At 41.3% G+C, this 18,897-nt stretch overlaps 1 protein-coding gene across 1 annotated transcript in view; it reads left to right on the top strand.

Moving 5' to 3' along the window:
* Positions 1–4,233: 4,233 nt before the first annotated feature.
* FCRL6 (Fc receptor like 6) overlaps positions 4,234–18,897 on the top strand; it is a 32,827-nt gene continuing 18,163 nt past the window's right edge. Inside the window, exons 1-3 of the mRNA XM_036756537.1 lie at positions 4,234–4,302; positions 16,038–16,058; positions 16,903–17,148. Coding sequence (XP_036612432.1) covers positions 4,272–4,302; positions 16,038–16,058; positions 16,903–17,148 — 298 coding nt within the window. The 5' untranslated portion in view covers positions 4,234–4,271. The remainder of the gene's footprint in view (positions 4,303–16,037; positions 16,059–16,902; positions 17,149–18,897) is intronic.

Genomic DNA, 18,897 nt, shown 5'->3' with positions numbered 1-18,897 from the left:
AGCCCTCTATAAAAGGAGGCTTTGCAAGGAATTTATTTCTCCTCCCTCCAACCCTCCAACCACAAGGGAGAGGCAGCTGAGGGTGCTAAGGAGGTATCAAAGCTCCATCATGATGAGATTTCAAGTGATGAGCTTATCCTGGAGGAAGCTTGATGTTCGTGGAGTTGAAACCAAGCAGATCTATGTGGGAAATGAACTGTTGTTAGGAAGATTCTCTTGATCTCCAGCCTAAAGTGGTCTCTGCAACTTCCACTATTTTTTTTTTGCTTTGTTTTGTTTATTTATTTTTAGTTTTCAACATTCACTTCCATAAGATTTTGAGTTGCACATTTTCTCCCCATCTCTCCCCTCTTCCTACCCCAACACAGTGTGTAATTTGATATAGCTCTACATATACATTCATATTGAACTTATTTTCACGTTAGTCATGTTGTAAAGAAGAATTAGAACCAATGGGGAAAACCATGAGAAAGAAGAAACAAACAAAAGAAAGAAAAAAAGAAAAAGCAAATAATATACTTCAATAAGCATTCAGACTCCATAGTTCTTTCTCTGGATGTGGACAGCATTTTCCATCATGGGTCCTTTGGATGTCCATGTCTTGGATCCTTGCATTGCTAAGAAGAGATATACAAGTTCCACTGCTGATTCTGCTTCTGCCTTCTGGGGACAAACAGAAAAAGTCTTCATACCTCCTACATACAAAACATTTCAAATACTTGAAGACAATTATCATGCCCCAACCTGAGTCTTCTCTCCACCAGGCTTAGCATGCCTAGTTCCTTCAGTTAATTGTTATATGACAAGGAATAAAGGCCCTTTATCATCCTGGTTGCCTTCCTCTGGACACTCTCTAGCTTATCAATGTCCTTCTTAAACATGGGGGCGGGGGCAGGGTGGATGGAAGGGGAGGGAGTCAATAACTGAATACAGTTGTCCAGATGAGGTCTAAGGAGGGGTGAGTATAGTGGCACTATCCCCTCTCTATTTCTGGAAGCTATATCTTTCTTAATACACATTAGGTTTTTGTTGTTGTTGTTGTTTGGCTGCTACATCACACTACTGACTCATATCAAATGTGCAGTCCATTGAAACACAGGGATATTTTTCAGACAATTATTGTCTAACCATGCCTCCCCCATCTTGTCCTTGTGAAATTGATTTTTTGCACCTAAATGTACAGGTTTACATTTATCCCTACTCAATTTTATCTCATTAGATCCATTCCCATCCTTCCATATACCAACTGTCAGCCATTCAGTGAATTAGCTGTCCCTTTCATTTTTGTGTCATTTTCAGATTTTATGAGAATGTCATTTAGATATTTTTTATGTCATTGATGAAACAGCACAAAGCCAAGTATGGATCCCAGGGCTCCCTGGAGGAAACCCTCTGTCATATTGACATTGAACCATTTAACTCGCAGTTCCTCTTTGAGTCCTGCCAAGCAATCATTTCTGAATCCATCTAACTGTATATCTAATCCGTATATTTCCATCTTCTCCACAATAATAATGAGATACTTTAGCAAATCATTGCCAAAACCCAGAGCGTTCCCTTCATTTATTAGTTAATAATCCTGTCAAAAATGGAAATGAGGTTAGTCTTGTGTGACCTTTTCTTGATGAAGCCATGCCAGCTCTTTGTAATCACTACTTTCCTTTCTAGATGCTTGCCAGTCATCTCTAATTACCCCAAGCATTGAAGTCAAGCTCACTAGCCCATGGTTTCAAGACTTCATTCTCTTCCCTTTTTTCTTTTTCTTTTTTAATTTTTTTTTGCTTTGGTTTTGGAGGCAATGGGGGTTAAGTGACTTGCCCAGGGTCACACAGCTAGTCTGAGGCCAGATTTGAACTCAGATCCTCCCAATTCCAGGACCAGTGCCTTATCTAATCTTGTGGTACCTCTCCTATTTTCAGTAATTTTTCAAATATCACTGTAAGATGCACAGAAATCCTATCTCTCAGTTCTTTTGGTACCTGAGGATGTAGTTACATTGAAGGTTATGTTGACTCAGTGACCCACTGTTCCCAGCCTCGCTTATCAAACAGTGTTGGGTGGGGGGGGAGCTCTGGTGGGGAGGGAGACACCAAATCTGCAGCTTTTTGTATCACCTGCTTTTTGTCATGTACTCCTACCTGCAAATTGTCATTTTCTTGCTACCTTGGAGAGGAAGTGGGATTCAAAGGCCCCACCTCTTTTGCTAAGGTGGGCTCCTCTGGATTGTCTTAAAGTTTCCTATAAAAGCTGTCCCCACCTTGAAGCCTTTGCTGATCTCCAGTGAGTAGCCACCAAAGTGTCCCTACCTTGAGGTACTTATAATAAAATCCTTTTAATTCTCTTTGTCCTGAGTTTTACCTCATTGATCTGGGTGAAAGCCCAAATGAATTTTTCTTTCAACAGAGTTCATCTGGGCAAGGTCACCTGAATTCAAGAACAGCTAGTGTACTCTGACTACCTCCTCATTGATCTTATATATCAATTCCTTATTAGCCATTTTTTGGTTTTATCATTTCCAGTGCTATAATGGCAAAGGCCATTCTCCCTGGCAGAGAAAACAGGCAAAAAAAAAAGTTTTGAGCAGCCTACCTGCTTTCTGTTAGAAGTTATCATTGTCCCATCTGCTCAAAGCAAAGGTCCTATCCCATCTTTGATAAATGACCACTTTCATTGTCCTTAGTTTCCATCAACAGATTCACCTCATTCAGAAATTTATCATTCCCGACACATGTTCTTAGAGTCACCCTCTGTACCCTGGCCTTGCTTCTATCTTCTGGACATTAATCTTAAAAAATCTAAGTTGGTCGGTGAGTTCTCTGTACCTCCACATAGATCCCTTTTGATAAATCCCATTGTTCCCCTTTGCATATTCAGAGTTTCATTCTGGAGCACAGCCCCCCTCCCCATCCCTCTTGGTCCAGCTTCCTTTGGAGCATCCTACCTTTCCTTCCTCTCCCTTTGGTCTTGGTTTGTCTGCTTTGTAAATCTGTAGTTTCATCCATCACAGTTTCTCAGAGAGACCCAAGTTCTGGATTTAAACTCTGAACAGATGTGGATTAGAATCCTGACTCTACCGTTTACTACCCCTGTGACTCTGAGCCTCAATCTCCTCATCTGTAAAATGGAAATAAGCACATAATCTTAAGAGCTGGAAAGCACCTCAGAGGACATTTATTCTAACCCGCAGCTGAACAAGAATCTTCTCCACAACATCCCTGACAAGTGATCATCCAGTTTCTGCTTGTGACTTCCAGGGAAGGACAACCACGTCCCTGTCAAATAAGTGGACACTTTGGGACAGCTCTAATCTTTAGGATGATTTTCCTTCTGTAGTCCAGCTTAAATAGCCTCTTCCACTGAGACTTTGAAGAAATACCCTCAATTTCATAGTCTTCTGACATATGATGCCAGCAACACCAGGGCAGGGCCAGGTTGAATCCAGGACAGACAGGGAAACCTCTAAGCATAAAACAACAGTCCCAGTCACCTGGTCCTTTTCCTGATCTCTCCTGAGGGTTGGGCTGAATACTGTGACTCTCATCTTCTACAAACCCATAATCTTGTTGGTGGTCAAGGTTTGTTCCGTTAAGGTAAACTTAGATTAGGACAATTTTAAAAAATGGATCCCAACACTTACACAACTGTTCCCTTTGGCTATCCTAACCGGGTTACATAGTGAATAGGAGTGCTGCTCCTGGAAACAGAAAGCTCTAGGTTCAAATCTAGTCTTAAGCACTCATGAGCTATGTGACTCTTGGCAAGTCACCTGACCTGTCTGCCTCGGTTTACTCATCTATAAAATGGGGGTAATAATAGCACCTACCTTGCAGGGTTGCAAGTTTATACAAAATGACATATTTTTAAAGTGCTTTGTCAACCTTAAAGTACTATATAAATGCTAGTCATCATCATGATGATTATTTTTGGCTGTGTTTTAATCTCTGAAGTTTTTGAGATTCTCATGAGTGAGGTGGTCTCACCAGTTGTACTCTGTACTCCTCCTTTCTCATCCCATCCTCACTTTCACTACACCAAATGCACATTCAGAGAAGAGGGTGCCAAAGAAAAGTCAGGGCATAAGTACTTCCTCATATTGAAGGGAACAATTGTCTGAGGTTAGAGGATTCTACTTCCTCTATAGTTACTCCAACCCAATGCCCTCAGGGCCCATATAACCAGATCACAACTGCAACCAACACAGATGCACCTGCCTCCAGTCTGATGTACATTCTACTAAGGAACTTGTGCCTACGCCTTTCCTCCCAGGCCCCATGCTGCTGAAGGTGGCTCTGCTGCTCTTGGGTAAGTAAGCCCAGGGGAGCCTACTAGGGCTCTGGGGACAGGAATTCCAGGATAGGAAATCTGGGAGTTCAAATTTTTCTCATCCAACAAGGTCCACTAATGGAGCTTGAAGTGAGAAAGAGTAAGGGAAGTGGGCATAGGTTCATTTTCCCAACTCATTCAAATCTGGCTCCCTGGCAGGGTGATCAGAGAATCATAGAATCCAAGAACTTCAGAGTTGAAAAGGACCTAAGAAACCATCTAGTCCAAGCCATACCAGAAGGCGAATCCTCTCTGTAAAATCCCCTACTGACTTTTCTTGAAGAGCTCCAGGATACCCAAACCTTCCTAAGGCAGCCCATTCTTCTTTTGGTCAGTTCTCTTGGAGAAAAAAAGCTTCTCCTTTACCAATATCCCTAATGCAATGTGGAACCCAGAACCGAAAACAATATTCTCAATGTGGTCTGACCTTTTTCTTTATATGTAGCCAAATCTTCCTCTACAATTCCCACATGTTCACACGGTCTCTGGGACCAGATAGAAGTTGAATCCTTCACTGTAGGACAGTTGAGTCATATCTTTGTGCTCCCCTCAAGCATCTATTAGCACTGTATTTTACACATAGTAAAGGGTTCATAAAATGTTTGTTGAATTGACCACCTTGCAGGCTGATTGGTTGAACTCTTTGAACTTATTTTCCTTAGAAACTTGAGCTTCATATATGGGATTCCATGCCATCTTGGGGAGGGAGGGGAGGAGGGAGGGAAGAACATCTGGAACTCAAAATTATGTAGAACTGAATGTTGTAAACTAAAAGTAAAAATTAATAAAAAAAAAGAAACTTGAGCTTCAGAATATTGCCAGAGACCTTTACCCTATCAAAAATCCCTACCTTATCTATTCAACCCAGCAAATAATTCAACAAACATTTGTTTAGCACCTACTATGTACAAAACACTCTGGTAGCCAGCCTTCAATCAACAAATCAAGTCTTTTTTAAGTGTTTCCTACATGCCAGGCCCTGTGCTCAGTGGGGATTCAAGGAAAATAAATGAAATAATCCCTACTCGCAAGGAGTTTACAAGCTAATGGAGAAGATAAGTACCCAACAAACAAACATATCTATATACACATACATATATAATTATGTGCAGAACAAATACAAAGACAATAAATGTAATATACAACATCGTTGGGGAGGGAGGCCCCAGCAGTTGAGGCAGTCTTAGAATTAAGTAATGGAAGGTACCTGGCAGGAGCCAGACAGATGGGAAATGCAACCAGACTCAAGTCATATGAAATCCTAAATCTTGTTTCTTCCTTGTGTTTCCCCCAACATTTTTACCAGAAGTAAATCAGGTTAAAATATACATCAGGGAAAGCCTTGAAAGGATTAAAAAAAAAAAGAAATCACAAAATGAGAACAGCCCAAAGGAAGGGAGAGTGTGGAGTGTGGTCATGGGAGGACCAGTTCAACCATTTGCCTTAGTGAGGAAGGGCTACCATATTTTTAGGCCTAGAAAAGACTTCCAGGTCCATCCATTTCAACTCTCTCACTTTACCAATGAGAATACTGAGGCAAAGAAAAGCTCAGTGACTTGCCCAGGGTCACACAGCTGGTCTGAGAAAGGAATTGAACTAGGTCTTCCTAACTCCAGGTACTGCTAACTCTTATCGACTGCGTCAGGGATTAAAACACCAGCTAAAAGGGAATCATTTCAACAAGCTGCCTCACTGTCATTTACTAGTGTAGAGAAGTGCTGTTAGATGTATGACAGGCCAGGAGTCTTTGCCCAGAAATTTGGTCTGAAAGCTGCCCATCCCCTCTGTAGTTTCTATCCACAGGTCCTGGTTGTGTCCTCTAGAGTAACAGCTAAATCTGTTTCTTTTTCTGTCTTACATCTATTCTGAACTGTAAGGACCACTAATATGCTCTTATGATGCTTCTGGGCCAGGTCCTTGTACTCAGTGGATGCCCCAGGTTACCCTTGGGGCATTTGTTTTTGAGCCCTACTCCTTTTTCCGAATGCTTCAGGTTCATTATTCTTGGCCTCCGAAGAAAGTCTTTGAAAGAAAGGATTGATTGGATTATCGTATTCTCATTATTTCACATTATTAGCAGAATTGCCCTTTAAATGAGTGATTTGGTGATGAACTGGATAACCCCCACACTCGGGAAACAGACCACAGGCATAAATAAAATATAGCAATTTGAGAGAGAAATTTAGTGAATAAAGTCAGTAGATGTCTCAAAACAGGTAGAAATAAGACTGTGTTCCTCAGATTTGTCTCTTGAGTTGGGTCTCCACCAACTATCTAAGACCATCAAAAGTGGGGGACAAAAAAAAAGGTCGGCAAAGGGAAAGGAAAAGTGGCTATTGGCGAAGGGGGAGATGGGGATGTTCCCTAGGCATCCCAAGGAGGACATAGTTGGGGGGAATGATAGCGGCCCAAGCTCAAGTGGGTGCTAGTACCAAAGGAAGCAACTTTTTCCAGGTGTTAATACCAAAGATGACTGGTAGAGCAGGGGATGTCAGAGAGAGAAGAGGTAGATTTCCTTTTTATTTTTTAAGGTTCCATCTCAGACACACATTCCAGATGATTGAAATGTTTTCTTCTGAGGACTTTAGTTAGGCCTGTGGTTGGCTGAATGGGATGGGATGGTAAGAGAGGGCTCAAAAGGTTCATCCTTCTTGTCTCTGCTTAGGCTATAAGGGAATCTTTTAGCTAAAGAAAATTAAAAAAAAAATCTACTTCACTGGACTGAACTGAACATATCACAGTTTTGAAAACAGGAAGAGATCTTCTCCATTGCTCTAAGATAAATAAAATATAGCAATTTGAGAAATTGCATGACTAGCTGAAATAAGCACACTTTTTCTAGGGAGTCATGCATATGTGTGATCACTGATCATGTCTGATCTATGATCACTCACGTTTGACCACTAATTTGTTTGACCACAGCCAAAGGGAATGGCCTAGAGGCTTATTCCTTCAGAGTACAATTTAGCCTTAGTTTAAAGGCATTTCAGCTTTCACCTTGAATTCTACATATGAATTCTGAACTAAGTAAAAGGTATTTGAGTGGCTAAAGGAAAAAGTAACAAGAATTCCAATGTTAAGGAGAAAAAAAGGTCTCAGTGTATCAATATACCTACATATATATGTGTGCATTCTCTAGCAAACAATTTCAGTTCATTTATGTTCAGGTAAGAACAGTGACAATATTGTTGTTAGTGAAGATACAATAATCCTAAACTGCAAACACATCCTTATATGCTTTACTAACAGGAGTATAGAACTAAAGAGACAAGATTTTACGGAAACTTTGGCAGCAATTAAAGTTCTGTTGGTCTTGCAGTAGTAATTCATTCATTGGCTGCCTTCCTTAAACCTACAGAAAGGTAGCTTGTCACTACATTAATTATCCAGAGAGGGAGTATAGTATCTGAGATGTTCACTAGGTGGCACTATACTCAAGCCCACCAATTGAGTGGTCTTATCAAAGACTCCAGCGTGCACACAGTTTCCCATACCAGGAAACTGCATGGTACTAATGGTTAGAGAAGTTTAAAATTCATACCGGCTTGGTTCTGAATTTAGATTATTGACTATTATTCATATGAAAGCACACAGTTTAGAGCCATCCCTCAACACCACATTTGAACTTTCCTTTCTCAGGGTGGACAAATGTCTCCTGCCCCCCAAATCCCCAAGGCACTAGAAATCAGCAAATGTGGCAATCACTATGGCTACATGATTTATTTAGCATAACAAAAATGCTAAGGAAAAGGCTTCAATACTTCTACCTGGGAGCTCTGAAGCCAGCTATACCCCAAAACCTCCTCCTGCTTGCCCTCCTAGCTTTTTCAAGGATATTCCCAAAGCCTTTCACTGCCACCCAAATTGTGGGGAAAAAACAAAGGGAGGTATTGCATGCCTGGGAGTCACCTCAGGATCAGGATTGTAACTCTAAGCAAGGGAAAACAGAGGAAGTACAGGGAGAGAGATCAGTCTTCCCCTTTTCTCATCAATATGAAAGGAGTGACAGCAGCTGCCAGTCTCCCTACCCTGATTTGGTTAGTTGCTGGTGTCTCTGGCCTCCAGATCACTTGGGGGCATTTTTAGCCTCAGGCAGGGTTTGAGCCTGGCAGATAAAGTGTCTGTAGAGGGCCACACCCATAGTATTAGTCCAAATGTTGTGGCTATACCTCCTTTTGTCTAGCATGGCAAACAGGAAGACTCCTTCAAATGGCAAAGAAAGGAAGGGGATAAAATCAGTTCTGATTGCCAAAGTGCAGATCTCATTTCCTTCCTCCTACTGCATAGCTTCGTGTCCATTGTGTCCTGTCCATTGTGAGCCTGAACTGGTGGGAATATTGATGTTTTCTAGAAAAAAGGAAAGATCTGACCAATTTCTGAAGTGTTCTTCCAAAACTTCTGCTGAAAACTGCACTAAGACTTTTGGGATGTCCTGTATGTTACTTTGAGGTTTGAAAAGAATATTGCACATGTTAGTTTCTCACAAGCCTTGCAACCATTCTGATAGGAAGGTACTACAGATATTATTATCTCCACTTTGCAATTTAAGAAGCTGAATACTAGAGAGATTAAGTGCCTGAGCTATGATCACAGCTAATAGGTGTTACAGGTGGGCTAGATCATAACTTCCTAAAATTTGAACACTAAACACTTCTTAGGGCAGCCTAAGATGAAGGACTTGAAATGGATGATCTTTCATGAGGCAGCTGGTGTGCAGTGGCTAGCATTCTGGGAGTGTGGTCCAAAAGACCTGAGTTCAAATGTTGACCCTAGCCAAGTCATTTAGCCTATAGTCTCCTAACTATGAAATGGACATAATAGTAGCCCCTACCTTGGTGTTGTAGGGTTTAAATGAGATAATATTTATAAAAAGCTTATGGCACCATGTCTGGCACAAACTAGGTACGCTATAAATGCTTATTCCCTTCCAGCTCTAAATCCTGTAATCTTCTTGACTCTCAACTTGTTCATCCAAAGTATTAGCTATCACTCCTACTTTTGTATCCTACACAAGTAATGGTTAGTCATTAATTTAAAAAAAATTAACATCGAAGAAGAAGAAAGGATGGGGTAACTTAACACTCTTTTAGCATAGCTGTTCAATCAACTACAAATCCACCACCACATAAGGCCCAGCCCACATCGCTCCATTGTGTTTATGAGGACATCAGGAGAAACTTGGTCATTGACTTTTTGGAAGTGTTCTATGGATTCCGATGTTTTATTGGTTTTTTTTTTCCCATTCTGCCATATTGTTTCAGTATGAATATGTAGTTGCTTCCCCCTCCCTTGAAATCTTTAAGAAGAGATTAAATGACTATCAGGATAGTTTAAGGAGACTTTTGGTTTGGGAATGAGTTGAATTGTATGATTTCAAGATCAATCAATCATTCAATAAGTATTGATTAAACACCTACAATGTGCCAGACACTTTGTTAGGCTATAGGGATACAAAGACAAATTTGAGAATCCCTACCCTCGAGGAGCTTTCATCCTATCAAAGAAAACAACACACATGTGTCCATACATAAGGACATACAAAATAAATATAGGGTAGTTTCAAGACGGAGGTATCAGCAACTGAAAGGATGAAGAAAGGCCTCCTATAGAAGGGTGAATTTGAACTGAGCTTAAAGTACTTCCAGCTCTAAACCAGTTATCCTATGCCTTTTCTCTTTTATGTGACCACCACTCTATCAGCCAGAGTCCCTACTAAGGAACTCCAGCTCTAGGTTTATGAAGAATAAGGTTCTGTCCCAGAGGAATCTGATTTCTAAAACAGAGAAATTGGGCTCATCTTGTACTCACTGGCTCATTACTTTCCTACCCCAGAGCCCTGGGAAAATCTCTTAAAGCTTAGATCTGGTTCATGTCTAGGGTCTACCCAAAAGGGATAAACAGAGTCTCTTCTAGAAAGGTACTCAATATAAGGCAAGAGAATAAGAGTAAGCATTTATTAAGTGCCTTCTATGTGCCAAGCACTTCACTAAGTACTCTATGGATATTATCTCAACAACTCTGGGATGTAGGTGCTGTTCTTTATCCCTATTTCACAATTAAGGAAACTGAGGCAAAGTGACTTCTCCAGGGTCACACAGACAGTAACATCTGAGGCTAGATTTCAATTCAAGTCCTCCTAACTTCAGGCCCAGCACTCTAACCATTGTACCTCCTAGGACTGCCTCAAATGATTTGACAAATATTATTTCATTTGTTATACAAAGTAGATCAGACATAGGACAGCTCTTCATTTCTTCTATCACAAAAGAAATACTGAAAACTGAAGACTCATAAGTATGGATTGACAAGTACATAAAGCGCAATATAACAACCAATATCCCTATGGTACTCTCCTGGGAAGTTAATATTTAAAATGCTAAAATACAAACTGTTTCATAGGATTGTTGAATAGGCATAGCACCTTTATCTTGGTTCTGCTGAGTAGTCCTCTCAAGGTCCACATCTTCCGGCAAGCCAGGGAATGATTTAGGCCCATCCTCCTGGAGCTGGTCATCTCCTCCAAGAAGCTTTTGAAGAAATGGCCTCCTGCTGGACAGCCAGCACCAGAACCCAGGAATTTCCAATCTCTCAGACTCATAGAGTTGTTCCTACTATCCATCGCAACAAAGCTGCTCGATCACCTAAGTGAAAGGAAAGAAACAAAGCAAAATAGACAAGGAGGGCTTTAAGATCCAGTCTCAAATTCATCTAGACTAGCTCATGCTCTCACTGCCATAAATAGTGAGTGTTAAGGGATTCTCTCAACTTCTTGGGAAACCCATAAATGTCGACAGGCCTCCAATGACTATGGGTCAAAGACAGGAGGCTAAACTGAAAATTAAGAGCTTTATTAGTAAAGTAACAAATCTGCAAAGTCAGATTCCTGTGGTACAGATTCTATTTTTACAACCTTTAAAGCCTGCTTTGAGTACACAGCAGCATTTAGGCAGCACCTTCTTCTTTTTCAGTAGTTTCAGTAATTTCCAACTCTTCCCGACTCCATTTCAGGTTTTCCTGGTTTCAACTCAGCCTTGTTTAAATCCAATTTATGCACAATTCAAGACATCACCCCCAGATGTCATTGTTCCTCTTCAAAAAAAAGAATAAACAACTGTAGTGGTTTGCCATTTTCTTCTCCAGCTCATTTTACAGATGAGGAAACTGAGACAAACAGGGTTAAGTGACTTGCCTAGGGTCACATAACTAGGTAAGTGTCTGGGGCTGGATTTGAACTCAGGAAGACTCATCTTCCTGACTCTGGGCCTGGCACTCTATCCACTGTGCCACCTAGCTGCCCCCTCTAGCAATTTAAGATGAAGTAAAACATTTGACAGGAGAGTGAGGGGTAGGAAAAGAGTCAAAGACGTCAATCAAAGGAGAAAAGGGGAGTACTTGGAATGCAAGTAGCGGGATTTATTATCAAAATAAGAAACAATTCACTGTCCAAGGTCAGATGACAAGGGGAAGAAACTAAACACTTTTATAATTGTGAAAACAATCCTTTTAGACAAAATTGCAGAGTCTCTTATCCAAGGACAGCAAATAGTTGTTACCACCATGGGTGAGACCATTTGCTTTACTGCGTCCTTGAATAGAGATGGGAGACTTTCTAATAATAGGCCACCAGGGGTTGGGGAATTTCTACATTGTTAGTCTATCAAGATGATGCGAAATGATTATGGTTCCTATTTTCCCACCACAATAGCTACCAGGGCAGAGGTGGGAACTTCCCACTATGGGAAGTCTAAAGAAGAGCTGTTGGCATCCCATGCCACATATCAGAACAGAGCAGGAGTAAAAGTTGTTTCTCCTTGTAAAGTCCACTGGGTGAGAGGCTCTTCCTGCCCGATCCTCTTCCTTAACCAATGTACCCCCATTATGGGGTGGAAGAACACCTAGGGACCAACCAGAAACCTCTGGTTACACATGGCCTTTTTAGCAAGGGGTTCACCAAAAGGGGCCAGGCCCAAGGCCTGTCACCTTACATGCTGTACAGGATGGCCACTGTTACATAGGTTTTTAGAGTTGGGAAGAATTTTAGACACCTGTTGGTCCAAATCTTTCATTTTAAAAATGAGGAAACTTGGCCCACACAGAAGAGAAGTGACTTGGCCAAAGTTACTCAGGTAATTACAAACAGAGCCAAAGGTTTAAACTTGGGTTGTTTCACTCCAAATCCAGCACTTTTTCCACTATACTTCATACAAATTTTAAATTTAACACAAAGTACTAGAAATTTGTCTAGTATGAGACCCTAATAGAATATCAGAGGCTGGCCCAGAATCTTTCAAAATGATAAAGGAAAAAAAAAAGAGATAAGAGGCATGAAATGCCTTCTAGAGGCCCCGTCTATAAGATGGGGATACGGGATGGCTTGCTGGGTGGGGACAGGGAGAGGGATATCTTTAGAAATGAACATCATGTAAAAACAAAAGATGTCAATGCAAATTTTATGAATGTGATGGGACCATTAACGCTTGCATAACCTACCCAATAGGGTTATGAGGGTCAGATAGTGTACTTTGCAAGAATAAAGTGCTGTATAAATGCAAGCTATCTTTATGATTATTCTTCCCAGAGGGATTCCTAAGGGAACTCTATGTCCATTCTGATTGCATCTGACCACTGTGCCTGCTGAACCATTTATGGTCTGTCTGTTCTGTCCTAGATCTTGGCTTTACAAATCTGACTCCTCTCCTTTAGATGTACTCCTAGGGCTTGTTGGCTGCAAACCCTGCCTTCCTCTCTTTCTGGGTAGCACTGGAAAGCCAAGTTTTGCTTTTATCCCATCCTTTCCTTGCTTCCAGGAGACTGATGGGCTTTTATTACCCAGTCCCCGCCTTGAGGTGCTCTTTGCTGCCTCCTGCTGCCTGAGGCGAAAATCACATGTTCCTTGCCTTCCCAAGTCTTTGGCAATCTGAGGAAATCTAATGGACTCCTTTTCAGAATATTGTTTTAAAATGCATAAAATAGAATACATAAAATTTTAGAGGACAATGATGTTGAAATTAGGATGAAAATTCTTTTTCCCATCTCAGTTCAAACACCCTTGAAATCTATCCTGTGGACCCCAGGACTGTCTCAATAAGCCTGCTGGTTGGTCAGCCTGCTCTGTCTCTCCCCACTCCAATTCATCTGCCACTCAGCTGTCAACCTGATCTTCTTAAAGTGCAGGTCTAACCATGTCACGTCCCTATTCAATAAATCCCTCTGGCTCCCTATTGCCTCTAGGATCAAAAATAAAATCCTTCCTTTAGTGTTCAAAGTCCTTCAGAATCTGCCCCCCTCCTACCTTTCCAGTCTTACACCTTGCTCCTCATCACATACTCTTCAGCTCAGTGACACTGGACTTCTCACTATTGCTCCAACAGGACACATCATCTTTTGATTCAAAGCATTCTTCACGAGCTATCCTCCCATTCTTGGAATACTGTTCCTCCTCATCTCTACCTCATGGCATTCTTCAAATCACAGCTAAAATCCTCTGATTTGCTTTCCTGATTCCCCTTAATGCTAGTATTTTCCCTCTGTTGATTATCTACAATTTTTCCTCTATATTATCTTGTTTGGGCATGGTTATCTGCAGTTATCTCCCCTATTAGACTGCAAGTTCCTTGAGGGCAGGGACTATCTTTTGCCACTCTTTGTATCCTTAGCACTAGGCCTGGCACACAATAGGTGCTTGATAAATGCTTTTTGACTGGCTTACTGACTGACTGGAAAGGTAGCCTTCTCCGCCTTTGGATAACTCCATTGGGAAGTTTTTTCTTCATATTGAGCCTACTTTGCCTTTTTGCAACTTCCACCCATTTCCCCCTGCAGGGACAAGCAGAACAAGTTCCCATATAAGAGCCCTTGGAAAATATGAACACAACTGTTACAGGATCATAGATTAAGAAAAATAGAAGAGACCCTAAAGGTACAGAGGGATCAAGGTCCATGTGTGGCCCACTACCCTCCTAAGAGTGGCCTGAACCAGATTCAAATGTAATTGGGACATATTTAACAAAACAAATAAAAATACAATAAAACATTAATTGCATTTTCTATTTCTATACATTTCTATATTCTATCTAATATATCCTATATTACATGTATTCTATATAAAAATATTCCATATATTTCTATTGTATGTTCTTTTCTAAGTGCAGTCAGCAGGGCTGGGTGTATGTAGAGTCTAACGGCCTCTGTTTCTAAGTTTGACAGCATTGATTTAGTTCAGTTCCCTCATTTTGCAGATGAGGAAATGGAGCCCCTGAGAAGTTGTTACTTATACAGATAGTGACAGAGCCAATATCAAACCCAGATCATCTGATAACAATAATAATTAATATTTATATGGTACTTTAAGGTTTGCAAAACACTTTCATATTTTATTTCATCTGATCTTCACAGCAACTCTATGAGGCTCGTGCTGTTATGAGTCTCATTTTTCAGATAAGTGATGTACCCTAAGTCACACAGCTAGTAAGTACGGTTGAGTCCTGAAATAAATGAAATCCATGAGTTAGAGAATAAGTCACATTGAGTTTGAGTCACATGAAGCCTGTGGTGGGAGGAGCTTGCTGAATGGGTGGAACAGAAAGGGTGGAGCAGAGCTGAGAGGAAATTAGAGCAGTTAGAGCTGAGAGAAAGAGAGGAAGCAGGCAGTTAGCTGTGAGTGTTAGTTGGTGGGAAGGCCCTGGCAGGAAGAAGGCTTAGGGATGGCGGTGCCCTCTGCATTGTTATTATGTATAGACTTCTTTGTTGCTGTGATAGATTTGGCTTTCTAGTGTCTGAATAAATGTTTCAGTTCTGTCTTCCATGTGGAGAGTCTGTTATACTTTGCAATTCAGAACCACGCGAGCATATTCATAGTGGCCGTAGGCGCTACAATTGGCACTACAATGCCATGAATTCCAGTGGAAGCCAGCGAATATATCAAAGTTCTAGACCCATCTTGAGCCAGGTTCCCCAACAAGGCAAGATGTCAGGATGGGACTTGAAGTCTGACTCAGCTCAACCTAATTGACACTGTCTTGCTAGGTGGGAACGTTACTGACTTTCTGACATTGCTAACTTCATTTAGGGAGTGGCAGGTAACATTACATTTGGTATTAACAATTTCTATCCTTATATTAACAATTTTCTGTCAGTGCCTAAGGGAGGAGTACAACTCAGGTCCCCCTTGATTTGGAATCCAGCTGTCCACTTTATCTACCGTGCTACCTAGTGCCCATATCCACCATTCTTTCCACTGCCAAGTTGTTTAAGATTCCTATAAATATTACCTAAAACAGTCTTATGGCAGACATGTTAGAAGGCATGGGGATACTTTACCATTTAGGACACCTCTCTAAATCAATTATGACTTACAGTTAAAATGATATTAAATTAAATGATTTTTTCCTGGCAGACTAGTGCCTAAATGCCCATTACAGTTATTTGTGGGGTTTTTTATTCTTAAACCGACCAAACATGACCTTTTGCTCTCCTATGTGTATATCTTGCCTCTCTAGCTAGTGTCATATCCTTTAGGACTGGAAGGAACTATGTCTTCTCTCCCTTTTATTTCCCTTCCCCACAATGAGACCTAATATCTTAGCATCTGCTGCCCACAGTGGGCTTTCAACAAAAACTTTTCCTACAACTTTACTCAAAGTTTAACTCCTCCTCCTTATGAGAAAACCCTTCCTAGAGTCTCACCTAATCTTCATCTCTCTGCTCTCTTACAGCTCTATTCATTGGGAAGTCTGGTGAGTCCCACCTTCCTTGTTTCTCCCTTCAGTCCTACATTCTAACACTGTATCCCAGCCCTGATCCTTCAGGAATTGTGGTATCTGTCTGAGGGGGGATCCCTTCACTCCCCAGAGCTTTTTGTGACAGGGAATTAAGGACTGTGAAAAAGAACACTAGTTTTACACTAATCTAATATCCTCTCACCCCAGAGCTGGAGCCAGCATGGACTAACCCTCTCCCACTGCTTTTTGGCTTGCCCCTGGTCCCTCTGTAGCACAGCATCTCTAACCTAGAAGGAGAGGTCCAGGGCTACTTTCTCTCACCCTCACCAAGGACTCTGAGCTTTACTCTACCCCACCATACACACACACATACACACACACACACACACACACACACACACACACACAACTACCCCCTAAACCTCACTGGGAATTCTGGGTCTAACACCCCACTGATTGAGAGTCCTGAGCCTCCCTTTCTCCCTATGATGAGCTATGATCCCTTCCCTAACATCCCTGAGCTTCACTCTTCTCCACCTAGACTCTGATCCTCACTTTCCCCTCACTAAGAATTATTCTGAACTTGATTCTCCTTTCACTAAGAGTCCTGAATCTCACTTCCCATCACTGAGCAGCATCTGAATATCATTTCCACCTCATAGAGCACTCTGAAGCTTTCACTTTCTCAGTGGGGACTATTCACTATTCACTAAGGATTCTAAGCCTCACTGTCCTCAGACTAAGGGCCCTGAGCTTCCCTCCCTTCCAGTAAGGACTGTGGACCTCACTCTCCCCCTTCCTTCAGAATACAGAGCCACAGCCCCTGGCACATGCTTATCTGTCTCCTTTTACATCTCAGATGTCATCACAAAGCCCATCCTGTCTCTTCAACCTCCATGGACCACTGTCTTCTCTAATCAGAATGTACATTTGACATGTGGGCATCTGGATCTCATGGGATTAGAAAACATCCTATGGTACAAGGAGGGGAAGAAGTTCCACCAAACCTCTGAAAACACCACTGTGATCTCGGAAAGTGGACAGTACAGCTGTGGGAGCCAGGATTCTGCCCTCAGTGACCCTGTGACCATCACCTTCTCTGATGGTGAGCAAGGGGCATAGTGGGGCTCCAGAAAACTATGTCATGTCTGTCATTTAAAGATCCAAAGGGGATGTACTGGAGACTCAACTTTGGGTGTCCTCCTTCCCCTTGGATCCCACACTCTTTCTAGGAAATGTCAGAAGCCTAGTCTGTACCTAAAGTTTGTAGAAGAGCTTAAGTCTTGGGGGTCTATGGGGACAGGTACTGGTGACCAGAGTGTTAGAGATGTTCTTAGACAATAATAAGTGTCCATTTGTTCTACCCTTATGAGGATCTTTGGAGGCAGGAATGGAAGGGAAGGGAAGGGGGATTTTTTATGAGTTAAAAGGATTTTTTCCTATGACTGAACTATTATAGGCATCCAATAAGCAACATCTACTAATGCAGATAGGTGCCTTCTCTTCCATTTATAATTAGAGTTGTCTAGGAACACTGAGAGGTTAAGTGACTTGCCCAGAATCACACAGCCAGCATGTGTCATAGGCAGGACCCAGCTCATTCCAACTCTGAGGTCACCTGTCTATCCACAGGACCACACTTGTTCTCAAGTTAAAAATAGTGTAAAAGAAAAGAAGGCAGAAATATACCAGGTTAGAGCAAAGAAGGTTGCAGACTAAGGGGGTAGAAAGGGAAAAATGTATGGGAAGAAGGAAAGGAGGAAGAAAAGAAGGAAGGAAGGGAGGGAGGAAGGAAGAAGGAAGGAAGGAAGGAAGGAAGGAAGGAAGGAAGGAAGGAAGGAAGGAAGGAAGGAAGGAAGGAAGGAAGGAAGGAAGGAAGGAAGAAGGAAGGAAGGAGGGAAAAGAAAGGAAAGAGGAAAGGAAGGAGGGAAATGTTATTCCATAGCCCCTGGACCCTGGGAACTAAGTGAAGAGCAAAATGTGGTCCATGGCTCTCACTGAGAGGAAAGGAGGTCACCTTAGGATTTACCTCAGCTTCTTGGTGAGGCATATGCCAGGAGCCAATATGCAAGCCCTAGAGAAGCGAGACAGAAAGAAGTGTCATGAGTGAGGTTTTAAATGACTCAGAAAATCATGTCATGACTGGAGTAACATTAATGAATGACATTAAGATTACTCAGTCAACAAATATTTATTTAGGAAGTTGTTTTTCAAATACATTTTTATTGATATCTTTTTTTTAAATACCCTAAATTTCCCTGTTTCCCTCTCATATCCTCTCCCAGAGAGCCAACCCATGTGACAAAGATTTTCTTTTAAAGAAAAAGAAGAAAAAATAAATCAGTAATGTTTGATCAACATATCAAAAAAACCTGGTTATATTTAATGTTACACACTGTGGAGACACACACACACACACCTTTGCAAAGTAGTGAAGAAAGTTGTTGCCTCATAACTTTTCTTTGGAATCAGCTTTGTTCCTTGTAATTTGTAACATTCATTTTCAGTTGTTTTGTGGTTGTTCTTTCCATTTCCATTGTTGTAATCATGTGTATATTATTTCCTTGACTCTCCTCACTTAATTTTGCATCAGTTCATATAAGTCTTTCCATACTTCTCTATACTTATTAAATTTATTGTTTCTTACAATATGCAGTTACATTCATTTACCACAATTTCTTTAGCCATTCCTCAGTTGATGGGCATCTATCAATTGTAATATCATTCATTCAGTACTTACAATTTGAAATGCACTGTACTAGGTGACTGTCAAGGAAGATAGAAAAAAATATTTCAATGTTATCTTTACTTCCATATTCTCTTCCTTCCTCCCCCCTCCCACCCATTGAGAAGA

This window comes from Trichosurus vulpecula, chromosome 4 (assembly GCF_011100635.1).
Source record: "Trichosurus vulpecula isolate mTriVul1 chromosome 4, mTriVul1.pri, whole genome shotgun sequence".
Lineage (NCBI taxonomy): Eukaryota > Metazoa > Chordata > Mammalia > Diprotodontia > Phalangeridae > Trichosurus > Trichosurus vulpecula.
Note: the sequence above shows the minus strand (reverse complement) of the source record. Positions and strands in the feature narration are given on the sequence as shown.